Source organism: Muscardinus avellanarius (assembly GCF_963383645.1).
Source record: "Muscardinus avellanarius genome assembly, chromosome: 13".
Classification (NCBI taxonomy): Eukaryota; Metazoa; Chordata; class Mammalia; order Rodentia; family Gliridae; genus Muscardinus; species Muscardinus avellanarius.
In genome coordinates, this window is record NC_137799.1 from 5,459,138 (window position 1) to 5,475,878 (window position 16,741).

Genomic DNA, 16,741 nt, shown 5'->3' on the forward strand with positions numbered 1-16,741 from the left:
GTGTGAGCGTGAGATGAACCTTGCTGGAGCCGCCCACGGTCTCGGAGGGGCGGGGGAGGGCACCCCGGGCCCAGCTGTGGACAGAGGTGGCTGCTCGTCCTGGAGGCGACCCAGAAAGCAGTCAGGTGCCCCAAACAGCAGGAGGCCTTTGCTTTCTGCTGGCTGACCAGAGGCCCCTGAATCTCTGGGCGTGGGGTCGGCACGAGAGACCCTGTCTCCTGGCACGGGGCCAGCCGCCAGGAGCTGCCAGGGGAGGGTGCACCCCCGGGCAGCGGCATCACCAGTGGTCCCATCACCCTCTGGTGGTCCCCGGGCTGGGACAAGCTCCGCGGCAAGGGGCTCCGGTGGCCCCTGCCAGGGCCGGGTCTGGGCTCCAGGCTACTCAGACTAGGACACTGGTGTGGCGGAGAGTCTGCAGACGGCTGCAAAGCCCGCCTTCTCTGTCCTCTGCGGATGGCGGATGATGGGAGAGGCTGGCCCTGGGCTCGGGGCACAGACAGGCTGCAGCCAGGCCTGCGGCCCGCAGGAGCAGCTCAGGGCAGGTAGAGGGCCACCACCACGTAGATCACCCAGCTGGTGGAGACGAAGACCCCGAAGAGCAGGCTGAAGAGCACGAGCGAGCGGGCCTTGCGCGACGCGTCCTCGGCCTGGGCCAGGTCGCCCCTGCTCAGGGCTGCGCGGGTCTGCGAAGGAGGGCGGTGAGCAGCAGGCCTGGCCGCCCCGGCTCACAGGCGACAGCAGGGGGCGCCCTTAGCCTCTTCTCCTGCCGGATGGCGGCGCTCAGAGTGGTTGAGCCGCCTGCCAGGGCCACAGGGCCATCGCAGGCCACAGGGCCATCGCGGACCAGGACGCTCAGGAGGGCGGAGAGCTGTCCCGAGAGGGGCCCGCTGGTGCCTGGGCCCCAGCAGAGCGAGCCAGGCTGTGAGCCCGGCAGCGGGCACCGGCCCCAGGCTGCTCTCCTGTCCTCCTGTCTCTACTAGAGTGGCATCACACGCCATCTCCAAATCCACAGGGCCTGACTCAGCTGAGCACAAAGGCCCCAGCAAGAGAGGAGAGAGGGAGGGGGGAAGCTGGGAGACAGAGGGTGAGGGGCGAGGAGGGGGGCGGGGGGGAGGGAGGAGGGAGGCAGGGATGGGGAGGGAGGAGGGGGTGCGAATGAGGGAGGAGGGAAGGATGCAGACAGAAGGAGGAGGGAGGGCCGGGCGTGGTGGCGCACGCTTGTAATCCCCGCGCTTGGGAGGCAGAGACAGGAGGATCGCACTGGTTCGGAGGCAGCCTCGCTGGCTTAAGAGACCATAAAAAAGTTAAAAAATAGGTCTGGGAGTGTAGCCCGTGGGAGTGTATCCCAGAGGTAGAAGGGCTTCCAGGAACCCCAGTACCACCAAAAAAAAAAAAAAGGAGGGAGGGATGCAGGTGGCGGGAGGGAGCGATGAAGGGAGAGGCTGGAGAGATGGTGGGTGAGAGCTAGAGGGGCAGATTCTGGGCAGGTGGACGGTGGGTGGGTGGGTGCTGGCAGGGAGGCGAGTGTCTAGAAGGACCCCCGGAGGCGGCGGCGGAGGCGCTGACTGGAGCCTATGGAAGCACATGCCCGCCAGGGTGGGCAGCACCGGCTGTCGGTCATTCACAGCTCTACTGTAAATTGTTTCAGCAGAATTTTCCAGAGCAGATTTTTGTTTGTTTTGTTTTGATGCGGGGGACTGACCCTGAGCATTCCACCTCTGAATTAAACCCCAGCCAGCACTGTGGTTTTTTGTTTGTTTGTTTGTTTGTTTGTTTGTTGTCATACTGGGGATGGAACCCAGGGGCATTCTACCTCTGAGCTACACCTATTTTTTATTCTTTATTTTGAAACAGGGTCTCACTGATTGCAGAGGGCCTCACTGAGTAGCTGAGGCTGCCGGTGAACCACAACCCTCCTGTCTCAGCCTCTCAAATGCCGGGATTACAAGCTTGCGCCACCACGCCTGGCTTTGTTCATTTAATTTTTGAGACAGAGTCTCACAAGGTTGCTGAAGTCCTCGCTAAGTGGCTGAGGCTGGCCTCAAACCTGCAATCCTCCTGTCTCAGCCCCCCAAGTACTGGGACAACAGGCGAGGGCCAGCGCCCAGCTGTGGACGGCACAGAGGGGCCCGCAGAGAGTGGGCCCACCCTCCTCCCCCGCCCGCTCCTTCAGGAGCCCCCAGGGAGCCAGGTCTGGGAGACGTGCTCTGAGACCCCGTGCCCGCCTACCTCGTGGGAGTACACGATGGCGATGAGGCCGGTGAGTAGGCAGCAGAAGAGGGTCACTAGCACCGACTCGGTCATGTAGTCCTTGGGCAGCGGCCTGTGCTCCACCGGCGCCGGCAGCCCCAGCCCGGGGCCGCTGTACTGCGGGTGCAGGGCCGCGTGAGGCCCCGTCCTGAAAGCCCCAGCCCCAGGAGTCCTCCAAGCCCTGTCCAGGGCCCAGCCCCTGAGAGAGCCCTCCCCTGCCCTGGCCCTCCCCACTGGCCACCCAGAGCTTCTGTTTGTTTTGTTTGGGGTTCTAGGGACTAAACCCTAGGGCATTCTGCCTCTGAGCTACACCCCTCTGTCCTCCCACCTTTTTTAATTTTGAAACAGTATCTGGCTGGGTTGCTGAGGGTCTAAGTTGCTGATGCAAACCCCAGATCCTCCTGTCTCAGCCTCCCAAGTACTGGTATTACAGGTGTGTGCTAACACAGGTCTTTTCTTTAATTTATTTATTTATTTTATTTATTTATTTATTTATTTATTTATTTATTTATTTTGGTGGTCTCACTGAGTTGCTGAGAGCCTCACTAAATAGCTGAGGCTGGCTATGAACCTGCGATGCTCCTGTCTCAGCCTCCCAAGTACCGGGATCACAAGTGTGCGGCCAGCCCTGTTTTTATTTATTTATTTATTTTGAGTACTAGGGATGGAACCCAGGGGCATTGTATCTCTGAGCTACACCCCTAGCCCTATTTTTTTATTCTTTATTTTGAAACAGGGTCTCACTGAGTTGCAAAGGGCCTCACTAAGTAGCTGAGGCTGGCCGTGAACCACAAACCTCCTGTTCCAGCCTCCTGAATGCTGGGATTACAAGCGTGCGCCACCATGCCTGGCTTGCCAGCCCCTAGTTGAGTGTGTGTGTGTGTGTGTGTGTGTGTGTGTGCTGGGGATGGAACCCAGAGGCTTCCTACCTCTGAGCTACACCCCCAGACCTATTTTCTATTTTATTTGGAAACAGGGTCTCACTAAGTTGCCGAGAGCCTCACTAAGTAGCTAAGGCTGGCTTCAAGCCAGTGCAATCCTCCTGTCTCAGCCTCCCAAGCGCGGGGATTATAAGCGTGCGCCACCACGCCCGGCTTTAATTCTTTATTTTGAAACCCACGTCACTAACTTGCTGAGAGCCTCACTAAGTGGCTGAGGCTGTCTGTGAACCTGCGATGCTCCTGTCTCAGCCTCCCAAGTATTGAGATTACAAGCCTGTGCCACGTCAACCGGCCTTTTTTACTTATTTTTTAAATTTCGAATCAATGTCTTTTCTAGGTTGCCGAGAGCCTAGGCTGCAGAGGCTGGCCAGGGCCCCGAGAGCCTCCTGTCTCGGCCTCCCGAGCCCTCTGATCACAGGTGCCGGTCATCCTGTCTGGCTGCTGCCTGGAAATCTAAGGCCCCCACTCCAGCCCCAGCCTCTGGGCCCTCACCCGGGGTCCTACCTTCTTCCCTCCCCACTCGACTCCCGCCACCCGTCTCAAGGCGCACCAGGCCTGACCGGCCGCCCCTGTGCTGGCCCTGGGCAGCCTCCCGCTGGCCCCGGCTCACCGTGGGGAACGGGCAGAGCGCGGGCTGCAGGAGCACGGGCAGCTGCGGGAAGGCCGGGTAGAGCGGCGCGTAGGGCGGCGGCTCGCCCACGAAGCCGAGGTGCGGGGCCGCGCCGCCCGCCTTGGGCCCGGGGCCGGCCTCGCCCTCCGCCCGCGCCGGGGCGGCCTGGGCGGCCCCCTGCCCCGCCGCCGTCCCGTCGGGGGGGTCGCCGGGCGCCGCGTCGGGGTCCAGCAGCTGCGGGCGGCGCGGGAGCTGCGGGAGCTGCGGGGGCTGCGGGGGGCCGCGGGGCTCCTCGGGGGCCGCGGGCGCAGGGTCAGGACCTGGAAGGAACCACAGGGCGGTGAGCCCCCCCCACCCGGGGGCGGCCCAGCACCCCCAAAGCACAGCCCAAAGCTGGTGCCCGAGGGCCCGCTGGCCTAGAGATGGTCGCAGGGTAGCTCAGCTCTTGTAGGCCTTTGTATAGATATGAGGGGATTGAACCCAGGGGCCTTACACATCTGAGCCTCATCCCGCCCTTTTTATGTGAAGCAGGCTCTCCCAGTTCCTCAGATCAGTAATCCTGTGTCAGCCTCCCCAGTACCGGCATCACAAGTGTGAGCTTCTAGTGTCTTATTCACAACCCCTGAGGGAGACCAATCCCTCCTACCACAATTGAAAAGGCTTTTTTTTTCAGGGGATGGAACTGGGTATGAAACCCGGGCATTCGACCTCCAAGCTACACCCCCAGCCCTATATTTTTAGTCCTTTTAATTCTGAAACCGGGTCTCACTGAGGTGCAGAGGGCCTCACTAAGTAGCCGAGGCTGTCCGAGAACCGCGATCCTCCGGTCTCAGCCTCCCGAATGCTGGGGTTACAAGTGTGCGCCACCGCGCCCGGCTCCAGCCCTATTTTCTATTCTTTATTTTGATACAGAGCCGCACTGAGTGGCAGAGGGCCTCACTAGGTAGCCGAGGCTGGCCGCCTTAGCTACATAGATCCTTTGGATTTTTTGATGCCCATTCTACAGACAACGGACCTGAGGCTCCCAAATGGGGGGGGGGGTCCCTCCAGAGTTGCCACAGGAACCCCCCCCCCAGCTATCATAACAAAAACCGCAGTTTCCCTGGATCCCGCCAGGGCAAATACCTGGCCCGATGGCACGGAGATAGGGCGCCAGAGTAAATAAATCTGCTGGCAGGGCTGCCCGGCTGTGCTCTCGGTTCTAGACATCTGAGCCTGGCTGGACATTCCAGCCGCGAAAGGGGGGCTGGGCTGGGGCCTGGGCTGGGGAGTGGGGGCAAGTGTCTGAGGGTCTTGGGGGGGGGTCCTGGATGGCGGGATCAGGGATTGCCAAGCTAGTCCTGGGAGCCGGTTGCAGATGGGACCTGGGTGCGCCCTGCCCAGTTTCCAGGTCAGCGGGGCTGGGGGCGGCCCATTGTGGAGGCTTCAGGGCTCTGCAGGGTCCTGAGCCCCCACCCCCAGTCTCTGCCCCCACGCCCGCCCCTCTGTGTCTTCATCCCCCACTCCCCACTCTGCCTCGGCCTTTGGGGTCCCTCCGCAGCTCCCCGTTGGCAGCGTTGCCCCATCCTCTGCTCTGCGACCCCAGCCCGACACTGGCATGAAGGGAGCAGGCCTGGGCGGGTGGGGCCTCGCGGGACTTGCGCCGCGGGGCCACCTGCTGCCCGGGCTGCCGCCCGGCAGCTCCACAGGGGCGCTCCGGGTCTGCAGTGGGCACCGCCAAAGTTCCTGAACTGGGCCCGGCAGCCTCCTGGCCCCCCAGATTCGGGTGGGGCGGTCCCGGGCTCCCGCAGCGCCCCGCGCCACTCACCTGCTTCCATGGCTGCGGCGCCCAAGGATGCGCGGTGCGGTGCGGCTCCGGCCTCCCGCCGGGCTCAGCTCCCGGCGCCGGCTCGGGTTTCCCGGTGCCGGGCGGCGCAGGCGAGTTAATAATTGACCGCCTTGTTTGTGGACCGCTGTGTCAACACGACGCTCCCTCACACCCTGGCGCTCGGGCGGTGCCTGGACGGGCCTGGGCCCTGGCGCTCAGGCGGGCGGGACGGGCTCCGGGAGGCCACAGGCTAACCGGCCCGGGGGGCAGGAGGGTCAGCAGAGACAGTGAGGCTGCTGGAGACTGCAGCTGGAAGGCTAAGCCGGATGTGTTGGGGACCAGCGAGGGAGGACGGGAGAGACAGGGGAGACCAGGCTTCCCGTAACCTCCACCCCACCCCAGAGAAGTTAGAAATGGAAATGGAGATCCTCGCGTGGGAGAGCCAGACGGGGTGGTGCAGAGGTGGCAGGCCAGCCTCGGCAACTCAGCCGCACTCTGCTTCAAAAAAAAATAACAAGAGCTGGAAGCCGGGTGTGGTGGCGCCTGCTTGTACCCCCAGCATTGGAGGCTGAGACAGGACGATCGCGTTGGCGGCCAGCCTCAGCTCCTTAGTGAGGCCCTCTGCAACTCGGTGAGACCCTGTTTCCAAATAAAGAGTAAACAATAGGGGTGGGTGTAGCTCAGAGGTAGACTGCCCCTGGGTTCCATCCCCAGCACTGTAAAAAACAGAGAGAGCTGGGGGTGCATCTCCAAGGTAGAGCACCCCTGGGTTCAATCCTGAGTCTGCCTGCCTGCCTCACACACACACACACACACACACACACACACACACACACCAATAAAATAAAACAATGTGTGACACAACTGGAGAGCCTGAAGCAGATCCCAGCGCAATCACCCGGAAACACCAGCTGAGCGCTGACATGCCGGCAGCCCTTCGCGCTCACAGCTGGGCTTCCACCGGTTAGGAAAATCCCCAGCAACCAAGGAGCAGAGGGAGCAGCTGATGAGCCCAGAGACGGCGAGTGTGATGGCCTCCCCGTCAGGAGCTTGACGGTTACACTCAGATGTGGACAGGAGACCGAGCCCAGGTCTGCGATGCACAGGGACGCATGAATAGCGGTGGGCAGAAGGAAAAGCCTTCCTGACTCAGAAGCCACGAGGAGGCTGCTTTGTGCGTGAGGTAACAAGACTCACGGGCCACGACGACGGGGGCCCGTAAGCCCAGTACTTAGGAGACGGAAACGGGAGGATTACAGTTCCCAGGCCAGCCCCAGCAATTTAGCGAGACCCTGCTTCAATAAAATAAAATAAAGTAAAATAAAGTAAAATGGCTGAGAATGTTGCTGAGAGGTAGAATGCCCTTGGGTTGAATCCCCAGAACCCCCAAGATAACCCCCTTGTGACCACAGATGATCTGTCCCTAGGTTCACGCGGCCTCCCCACGCCTCTGCAGTGTATCGTCTAGAAATCTGCTACTGAGCCGGGCGTGGTGGGCACGCTTGTCATCCCAGCACTCGGGAGGCTGAGACCGGAGGATCGCGGTTCGCGGCCAGCCTCAGCTACTTAGTGAGGCCCTCTGCAACTCAGTGAGACCCGGTTACAAAAGAAAGAATAAAAAATAGGGCAGGGGGTGTAGCTCGGAGGCTGAATAAAGGAGGAGCTGGTCAGAGCCCACGGTAGAGCACTTGCTTAGCACGTGCAAGGTTCTGGGTTCAGGACCCAGCATCACGAAGAAAAATGAAGAGGGGATTCCAGGAATGAGCTCTGGGAGGGTTTTATTATTATTATTATTTTGCGAACCTAGAGATTGAACCTAGGGGCATTCTACCTCTAAGCTACACCTAGGCTCTATTTTTTATTCTTTTATTTTGAAATAGGGCCTCACTAAGTAGCTGAGGCTGGCTTTGAACCTACACGATCCTCCTGTCTTGCCTCAATTCCGCCATTTTCCACTCTCTCTATTTCAGATAGGATGTGATGACTGGAAATGTTTCTGTGTGTTGTCCCAATCGGCTATTAAATCAAAATCTGTTGTCCAGGGTTTCTCAGGGGATGCCTGTCCTATTCGGCCGCTGCTAACCATCACCGCTGTGGTCATGGTCGCCGATGCAGCTCCAAATGCAGCCGCCGCCATCTTCCTCCCTCTTCAATTTTTTTTTTTAATAAAAGAAAACAGTATGTGTCTTTTGCAGGAGTTGGGGGCCCAAGTTAGTAGCAATGTGTTTTATCTCCCCGCCAAGAGCGGAGGCCCACAGCTGCACCACGGAGAGCGGGTTCTGCTGCTCCGCGCACCCAGCGCCGGCGCTGCGCAGAGGAGCGTGGCACCCGGAGCTCCCTTGGCTGCTGGGATGCGTGGCGCTGGCCAGTCTGACTATGCGGGGCTCCACCTGACGCGCCCCAGACATTTTTCTTACATAGTATCTGTCCAGAGTTCCTGAGCATGTGGGGCAGGTGCAGTCTTTTTGGGGGGAGATTTCTCCAGCAGTTCAAGGCGGGTTGAATTGGTTTTATTTACCTCTCCCGAATACTGGCCGCCACCGCCACCGCCGTCTCTGCCATCTTGGTCTGTCTCTTCTTTCTTATATTTTAGTTAGGAAGTCATGGCTATCGATGTCTCTATACATTGTCCCAATCAGATATTAAACCAAAATCTGTTGCCCGGGGTTTCTCAGAGGAATACCTGTCCCGTTTGGCCGCTGCCAGTTCTTGTTGCTGCGGCCGCCATATTCCTGGAAATCTCAACTTGTTATTTTTTGGCAGTACTGGGGATTGAACTCAGGGGCATTCTACCTCTGAGTTACACCCAGTCCCATTTTTCATCCTTTATTCTGAAACAGGGTCTCCCTGAGTTGCAGAGGGCCTAAGTTGCTGAGGCTGGGTGCAAACCTGCGATCCTCTTGTCTCAGCCTCCCAAGTACTGGGATCACAAGCGTGCGCCATCACGCCTAGCTTAGTGAAGAGATTTAACTGGTGGGTTTGTGTGTGTGTGTGGTACTGGGGTGGAACCCAGAGGCTTTCTACCTCCGGGCTATACTCCCAGACCCATTTTATATTTTATTTGGAAACAGGGTCTCACTAAGTTGCTGAGAGCCTCACTAAGTAGCTGAGGCTGGCTTTGAACCTGCGTGATCCTGTCTCAGCCTCCCAAGCGCGGGGATTACAAGTGTGCGCCACCACGCCCAGCTTAACTGGTGGTTTTACATCTATATTTTCTCTATCCATTATACTTTTCCGCTCAGTCAGCGTGGCCATGGAGCCCGTTTTCTATTTCTTCCATTTGAGCTTCTCGATAGGCAAATCCATGTATGTGCGGTTTCGTGTTTTGCTGAAACCCTCACAGAGCTTAGGGTTGCTCTGGGCACACTCCCCAAACTGACCTTAAACTTGAAATCCTCCTGCTTCAGCCTCCAGGGTCACTGGGATTGCAGACGTGTGCCGCTGAACCCAGGATAACTTTATTTTCTGTAGAACTGGGGATTAAGGCCACAGGGATTCTAGCTCTGAACTGCACACTCAGCCCTTTTTGAGAGAGTCTCACTGGCCTAGAACCTATAATCCTCCTGTCTCAGCCTCCCAAGTACTGGGATTACAGGAGTGTGCCGCCGTGCCCAGCACGGCCAGGATGCCCCTGCATCCCGTGATGGAGCTTGCTGGGGCCAGCTGGAGGTCTGGGGCTGGCCTGCTCGGCCGTGGCTGGAGGGCCCCTCGGTGTGGCCACTTTTGGTCCAGAGGCCTGAGACCCGGCTCGCTGGGTCCCTGGATGATAGGGATCTTATGTAGCCCACGGGGTCTCTTCACCCTGGGAGCAGAATAGAATCCCTGTGGGTTTAGTCCCCAGTTCTACAGAAAATAAAGTTATCCTGGGTTCAGACCCAGGCAGTGGCCCAGACGGAGGCCCACGGGCACACAGGGCAGAGGCTGTCATGTGTGGCAGGTCACTTTCTGCCAGGTCTGCTTCCTGCCCTGGGGCTAGACTGCGGGAAGAAATGAAAAGAAACTCTGTTCTTCTGCATACAGTATGGGATGTCTCCAGATATGTCTTGCGTGGCTCCAGAGGCCAAGGACTGAGGTGACGCAGGGACAGGGGACCCTTCTGGGACTTAATTTATGGAGGCTTGGCTGAGTGACCACAACGTCCAGGAGACAGGGTGGGAACACGGACCCCTGAGCCCTCAAGGGGCCTCCACGGGAAAGGCTGGCGGGGGGAGGCAGCTTACGGATGCTCAGGCTGGAAAAGTCCAGTGGGCTCTGGGCTTTGGGGTGTCTCAAGCTGCTTGGCACCTGCGGGCAGAAACACTGGCTCAAGGACGGGAGCTTCGTGAAGGAGGGGCTTGGGCTGGAGACTGAGGGTCGTTGGGTTCACACATGAAGGCTGTTCCCAGGCCTGGGCCTGTGTGTCTCAGGTGTAGGACCCCTAAAGGCCAGGCCATTAAGAACACAGGTAATAGCCGGGCGTGGTAATCCCAGCATTCGGGAGGCTGAGACAGGAGGATCGGGGCTCACGGACACCCTCAGCTACTTAGTGAGGCCCTCTGCAACTCAGTGAGACCCGGTTTCAAAATAAAGAATAAAAAATAGGGCTGGGGGTGTAGCCCCTGGGTTCCACCCCCTCAGACCCGGAAAAAAAAAAAAAAAAAAAAAACAGGTTATGGCCGGGCGTGGCGGCGCACGCTTGTAACCCAGCATTCGTGAGGCCGAGACAGGAGGATCGCGGTTCGCGGACAGCCTCAGCCACTTAGTGAGGCCCTCTGCAACTTAGTGAGACCCCGTTTCAAAATAAAAAATATAAAAGCATGCTGGGAGGGAGGCAGAGTCCCCTGGGCTCCACCCCCAGTACCACACACCAAAAAATTAAAACAGAACACAGGGTGAGCTACAGTAGCTGGACGCCGAGGTTCAGGCCCGGCCTAGCTCAGTGCTGGCCCCCGGGCCGCAGGGGCCAGTTCCCTCCCGCTGAGCGCCGGCGGCCATCGGACACGGCGCGGGGCGGCGCTGGGCCTGGGGCCCGGGCCTCGGCCCCCAGCAACAGCCCGGTTATTGCGTCACTGGAGGAGGCGGCGCCCGGCCTGGGCAGCCCCGAGCTCCGGCCGGTGAGCGGCACGACGGCTGTCTGGGGCTGCGCGGACGCCGAGGACGGCGCGGGGCGGAGCCCGGGGCGGTGCGGGGCGCGGGCGGCGGCAGGGCGGGTCCGGCAGCCGGGCCGAGGCTCCGCCAGGTGAGACGCGCGAGGCCCCGCCCTCCGGCCCCGCCCCCGAGCCCGCCGAGGCCCCGCCCCCGAGCCCGCCGAGGCCCCGCCCCCGAGCCCGCCGAGGCCCCGCCCCCGAGCCCGCCGAGGCCCCGCCCCCGAGCCCGCCGAGGCCCCTCCCCGAGCCCGGCCGAGGCCCCGCCTCTCTGGCCCCGCCCCGCTGCCCGCCCCCGAGCCTGGCCTAAGCCCCGCCCCCGAGCCCGCCGAGGCCCCGCCCCCGAGCCCGCCGAGGCCCCGCCCCCGCGCGCGCACCGCGGCCCCGGAAGCGGAGCGCCAGTCGGCCGCCGGGGAGGCGGCGCGGGGTTGACATGGCTTCGGCCGGAGGCGGCGATGGCGAAGGCCCCGCGCCGGAGGCCGAGCGCCCGCACCCGCGGCCCTTCCTGATCGGCGTGAGCGGCGGCACGGCCAGCGGGAAGGTGAGGGCCCGGCCTGTCGCGTGCGGGGGCCTCGGAGCGGGTGCAGGGCGGGGCCGGGGTGGGCGGGCAGGCGCGCACTGGCCTCCATCCGCGGCCTCCCGCCGGCCTGGCCCCGCGCGCCCGGGGTGCGGCCGCCCGGGCCCTCGCCCGAGCGCGGCGCCACCTGTTGCGGGGCGCGGGGCCGGCGTCTGCAGAAGCCCGCTGCGGGCCAGCCGCCCCCCGGTTCCAGCAGAGCCGCCCTTTCTGCGTCCGCAGTCAACTGTGTGCGAGAAGATCATGGAGCTGCTGGGACAGAACGAAGTGGACCACCGGCAGCGCAAGTTGGTCATCGTAAGCCAGGACCGGTTCTATAAGGTCCTGACCGCCGAGCAGAAGGCCAAGGCTTTGAAGGGACAGTACAATTTCGACCACCCAGGTAGGTCCAGAGAGGAGGCCGATTCCTGCCCCGGGTTCTGCAGGGATGCTGAGGAAGATACCCCAGGGCAGCAGCCCTGCAGATTCAGCCTGGAGGGTTTGCTGAGTTCCCCTAGAGCTACCCAGGAAGCTGCTGCAGGAGGGGCCTGCTCCAGGGTCACTCACCTCCCCTCACCCTGCCCAGGTGGTCTCTTGGGACCTGCCTGCCTGGGGCAGAGTCCTTAGGCCAGTGTGGGACTAGCAGTCCCCTTGTCTGGTCTGAAGGTGCAGGCCAGTCTCCCCCCCCCCCCAGCTGTCTGTCATCAGTTTCCCAGGGAAAGAAGAGCTGTGAAGCCACAGTCTAACTAGTCAGTCCCAGCAAAAGAGAGGAGCAGAGGCCGGACCTCCCTGCCTCCCAGCACGGGTCAGGAGAGTCCGCGTTCCCACTTCCTGTGGCGCTGCCCGAGGGCAGCCTGGGCCGCCGCATCCTGGGGTCTGCAGAGAGGCTCCGTCGCTGCCAGGCAAACTGGGAGCAGCTCCTGGTGGCGGCTCCAGGGCAGCCGGTCACCTTGCCTTTGCTTAATTTCTGCAGATGCTTTTGATAATGACCTGATGCACAGGACTCTTAAAAACATCGTGGAGGGCAAACCCGTTGAGGTCCCGACCTATGACTTTGTGACTCACTCAAGGTAAGCAGGCCCCTCGGGGGAGGTCGGAGGAGAGGGACTGGCCAGAGTTGGCCCAGCACAGACGGCCCTATGCCCCATGGCAGGTCCGGCCCCAACTGGCTTCTTTGCACCAGTGCTCACCCATCCCCATCTGTTCCCTCCTGGTGTTTTCCTTCCTGCATCTAAAATTGACTGTCTAAAACCTGGTGTGGTGTCCATGCCTGGAATCTCAAAATAGGATTGCAGGTTTGAGGCCAGCCTCAGCATCCTAGCCGGACCCTATTTCAAAACAAAAATAGAAAGGGCTGGGGGTGGGGCTCAGCATTAGAACACCCCTGGGTTTAATCCCCAGCACCAAAAAATATTCAAAAGAAAGCTGGACGGTCAGCAACCGGTCGCTTCACCTCTGCGCACTAGGTTGCGGGAGACCACGGTGGTCTACCCTGCGGACGTGGTTCTGTTTGAAGGCATCCTGGTGTTCTACAGCCAGGAGATCCGCGACATGTTCCACCTGCGTCTCTTCGTGGACACGGACTCTGACGTCAGGCTGTCTCGCAGAGGTGAGTGGTCTTGGGGTCCGGCGGGGTTGGCCGTGGTTCTGAGAGGGAGGGCCAGGCTGACGATGGCGCCTTCTGCCGCTGCAGTTCTGCGGGATGTGCGCCGAGGGAGGGAGCTGGAGCAGATCCTCACGCAGTACACCACCTTCGTGAAGCCGGCCTTCGAGGAGTTCTGCCTGCCGGTAAGGCCTTGGCCCGCTGCACGGGGGCTCCCGGCTCTCCAGGGCTCACTTGCGGGCGAAGGTCATCTGATTGAGAAATGGGGCGTGCTGTCATCCCAGCACTTGGGAAATGAGGCCCTCAGTAACTCAGTGAGACCCGGTTCCAAAATAGAGAACAGAAAAGGTAGGGCTCGGGGTGTAGCTCGGAGGTAGAATGCCCCTGGGTTCCATCCCAGGTTGCCAAAAAAAAAAAAAAAAAAATGGAGTAAACTTTTGTACCTGTGTATCCAGGGACTAGTGCTCGGCTCCACACGTCTGCGCTCGCACCCACCCCACATCCACACTGGCTCGGCTGCCCTGCAGCGCCCTGGGCCGGCCTTACGCAGATGTCACCTGTTTTGACTTCCTCGTTTCACATTGAAACCCTGCGCGCCCTGCCGGCCCAGCTCCCACCTCTCCAGGACACTCACCGTGGCCTGACACACACTCACGCTCCTTATTTCCCTCTCAAAGTGGCAGACTGGCCCTCGACTGGCCTCTAGGCTGCGTCCTTCAGGCCACTCCTGGCTGACATACGTGCCCGCGCCCAGCTGCTCAGAGGGAATTTGTGTCCCCCCGCCCGCCTTTTTGGTGTGTGGCTGGGGTCAAACCCAGGGGTATTCTACCACTGAGCTGCACCCCAGCCCGCTTTTGAGACAGGGTCTTGCTTGGTTGCTGAAGCTGGCCTCAAACTTGTAACCCTGCCTCAGCCTCCTGAGTGGCTGAGAGTTTAGGCACGCACCACGACACAGGGCTCCCAGACGCGTGTGCGTGTGCATGTGCGTGTGCGTGTGTGTTACTGGGGATTGAACCTAAGGGCATTCTACCTCTGAGCTATATCCCCAGCCCTATTTTATTTTTCATTTGGAAACATGGAAACATACAGATTCACTACTTGCCGAGGCTGTCCTCAAACTCTTGACCCTCCCATCTCAGCCTCCCCAGTAGTGGGATGATAAGCGTGCGCCACTATGCCCTGCTTTTAGACTTCTTTTTTTTTGACACTGGGGATTCTGCCTCCAATCTACACCCCCAGCCCTGTTTAGTTTTTTATTTTAAACAAGGTCTCCCTAAGTTGCGCAGGCTGGCCTTGGACCTGCCCTGCTTGCCCTTCAGGGGCTTGTGCAGAAAGGGCCTTCGCTCTGAAGGATCACGTCCTGGGTTGTGGAAAGGAGCTGCGCTCACCCGCCGGCAGATGGGCTGTGCGCAGCGAGCGCCACCCGCAGGGCCCGCGTGGCCTCTGGCTTCACCCTCGCCTCTCACACCTGGTTGGTAGGTGTCCCCACCTGCCAGTGACAGCGGTGCCTCGGGTGCCAGGCTTGGCTGCTGCTGCGGGTGTCCCCAGCACCCAAGATCCAGGGAGGAGAGGTCATCACGAGGCCCCTTGTGTCTTGCAGACAAAGAAGTATGCGGACGTGATCATCCCTCGAGGGGTGGACAACATGGGTAAGCAGTGTCCCGACCCCCACGGCCGCCGAGCCAGGCCTGTCCATCGTGGTCACGGGGGACCCCGAGCGCGCGAGACCTGCGTGCTCCCCGCCGCACGGGTCGACGCGGGCTCTCAGCATGAGTGCCCGGCAGCGGCCGAGCCCCACCCATCTCCCCCAGTGGCCATCACCCCCCATCTCCCGCAGTACCCATCACCCCCCACCTCCCGCAGTGGCCATCACCCCCATCTCCCGCCGTGGCCATCACCCCCATGTCCATCACCCCCATGTCCCGCCATGGCCATCACCCCCATCTCCCGCAGTGGCCATCAACCTGATTGTGCAGCACATCCAGGACATTCTCAACGGCGACCTCTGCAAGCGCCAGCGGGGAGGCACCAACGGCCGCAGCTGCAAGAGGACCCTCCCCGAGCCCGGCGAGCACCCCCGGGCGCTGGCCTCGGGCAAACGCTCCCACTTGGAGTCCAGCAGCAGGCCCCACTGAGGGCGTCGTGCCTCCCGGGCAGGCCGCGGTGTCCTGGGGACACCCACCTTCCTGCAGAGACCCAGGTGGTGTGAGGACGGAGGCCGTCCGTGCTCTGAGGGCACGCGCGCTGGTGGCACTGCGGCGTGCCGCTCCCTCCCGGTGAGGGAGGCTGGCGTGTCTCGCTGCGTGGCTCAGGACGCGGGTCAGCCTGGCGCTGGCTTCAGGAGGAGCACGGCCACGTGCCGCGAGGGCGGAGGCGGCCGGCGGCGGCTGGGGCACGGCACGGCGCGGCCGAGGCCGAGTGTAAGATGTGCGTTCCCGTTGTCTCATAACAAGGCTGACTGTGTCCTGTAAACCCCGTTTCTGACCCATCGCCGGGCTGTGTCCCGTGCACGCAGTCACGCGGGTCTGAGCGCCTGGGGGAGGCAGAGTTCTGGGGCGCCCCCCGCAGCACTTTTCTAACCAGCAACGGCCGGTGGGCTGGGCGCCCCTCCCCTCCCACAAGGCGTGTCTGTGGACTGCCGCCCTGGCTTAGCGGCCACTGTGTCCATGGTGGCCGCCTCCAGCCAGTGCACCCACTGGCGTGCAGTGGCGGCGGGTGTGGCGGTCTCCCCTCCACGTGGTGACCCTCTCTGAGAAGGTGTCGTGCCGGGGCCATGGCCGGCGCGGGGTCTTGCGGCTGAGCACAGCTGGAAGTAGCTGCTTTGTTAACTCTGAGCTCGCCTTGAGCTCACACCCCTCTGGAGGGGAGACCAATAAATACACCAAATGCAAACGCCACTGTCCCTGTTTTATTTACACAAAGATCCGGAGCAAGGACACAGACTGTGGCTGCCAGAGGCGCCACTCGCCGTCTCGGCGCCTCAGAGCGGGCTTTAAACATGGCGGCGGCAGTGGTCACGGCCCTAAGGTCATCAGAGCCCGTGGGCCGCTGAGGCGGGCGGACACCTGCCGGGGCTCAGCGGGTGCTGCTGGGAGGGTGGGCCAAGTCAAGCCCAGACCACCGAGTGAGCCCATGGCCGTCTGCCTCCCACGAGCAGGACGGGCCCTGCCCTGCCTGCTGTCCTCGGCGGCCCCTTGGCTGGCTGCGGAGAGGCTCACCGTGTGTGGGGGCTAGGGGACTTCACGGGGGGGAGGTGACAAGGAGGACATGTTTTTACTGTTCTTTACTGTTTGGGAAAAATAAAACTGCACAGAGAACTGTGTCAAGATGAAACGCCAGTTAGGTCCCAGGAGTCCTTGCTGAGCCCCGCGGGTCCCTGCCAGCGGGAGGCCCGGCTTTGAAGGCCCTGCTTTGAAGGACTGCGGCCTGCCTGAGCCGGCCGGGCGGTGCCTCCATGACCGTGTCCTGCTACTGTTTACGGATCAGGATGTCCCAGCTTTCTTTCCAGCGGAGGGCCTGGAGTTCACTTGGCGAGAGCGACCTGTCCCCGTAGGTGAGCGGGCGCAGCATGCTGGACACGTAGCACGCGGAGGAGAACCAGGCCACGACCAGGGCACTCAAAAGGCTCCGCTGTGGCTGGGACCTGCGCAGGAGCGCGGCACGTGGGGCTCCCGTCCCCGCCGCCAGCCTGCGGGCCGGGCCTGGCCCTCCTGTCCCCGGGTGCGCCCAGCAAGGCCCGCTCTACTTCTGGATCCCACAATCTCTAGTCCACCCGCACACACAGCTCAGCTCAGCCCCGAGCCGGCACTACACGCCAGGCCCTCCTGAGCCACGGAGGCCTGGCCACTGCTCCA

At 61.6% G+C, this 16,741-nt stretch overlaps 2 protein-coding genes across 7 annotated transcripts; one reads left to right on the forward strand and one right to left on the reverse strand.

Annotated features, from left to right (window-relative positions):
* Positions 1–533: 533 nt before the first annotated feature.
* Positions 534–5,618, reverse strand: PRRT1B (proline rich transmembrane protein 1B; the record flags this gene model as incomplete). The annotated part of the gene is given in 6 exon segments (XM_080708868.1): positions 534–683; positions 2,230–2,398; positions 3,802–3,819; positions 3,821–4,121; positions 5,305–5,502; positions 5,609–5,618. Coding segments are annotated over 6 exon segments (846 nt in total).
* Positions 5,619–11,164: 5,546 nt separating this feature from the next.
* UCK1 (uridine-cytidine kinase 1) lies at positions 11,165–15,022 on the forward strand (the record flags this gene model as incomplete). 6 transcript variants are annotated; one of them, XM_080709537.1, is made up of 7 exons in its annotated part: positions 11,165–11,272; positions 11,528–11,687; positions 12,258–12,354; positions 12,751–12,893; positions 12,978–13,133; positions 14,450–14,536; positions 14,841–15,022. In XM_080709537.1, 7 exons carry the CDS (start codon positions 11,165–11,167, stop codon positions 15,020–15,022), a joined length of 933 nt encoding a protein of 310 aa, XP_080565663.1. The 6 variants fall into 6 exon arrangements, with proteins under 6 accessions (XP_080565663.1, XP_080565664.1, XP_080565666.1 ...); XM_080709538.1 differs by having other exon boundaries at positions 12,978–13,105; positions 14,470–14,536; XM_080709540.1 differs by having other exon boundaries at positions 12,978–13,072; positions 14,488–14,536.
* Positions 15,023–16,741: the final 1,719 nt, after the last annotated feature.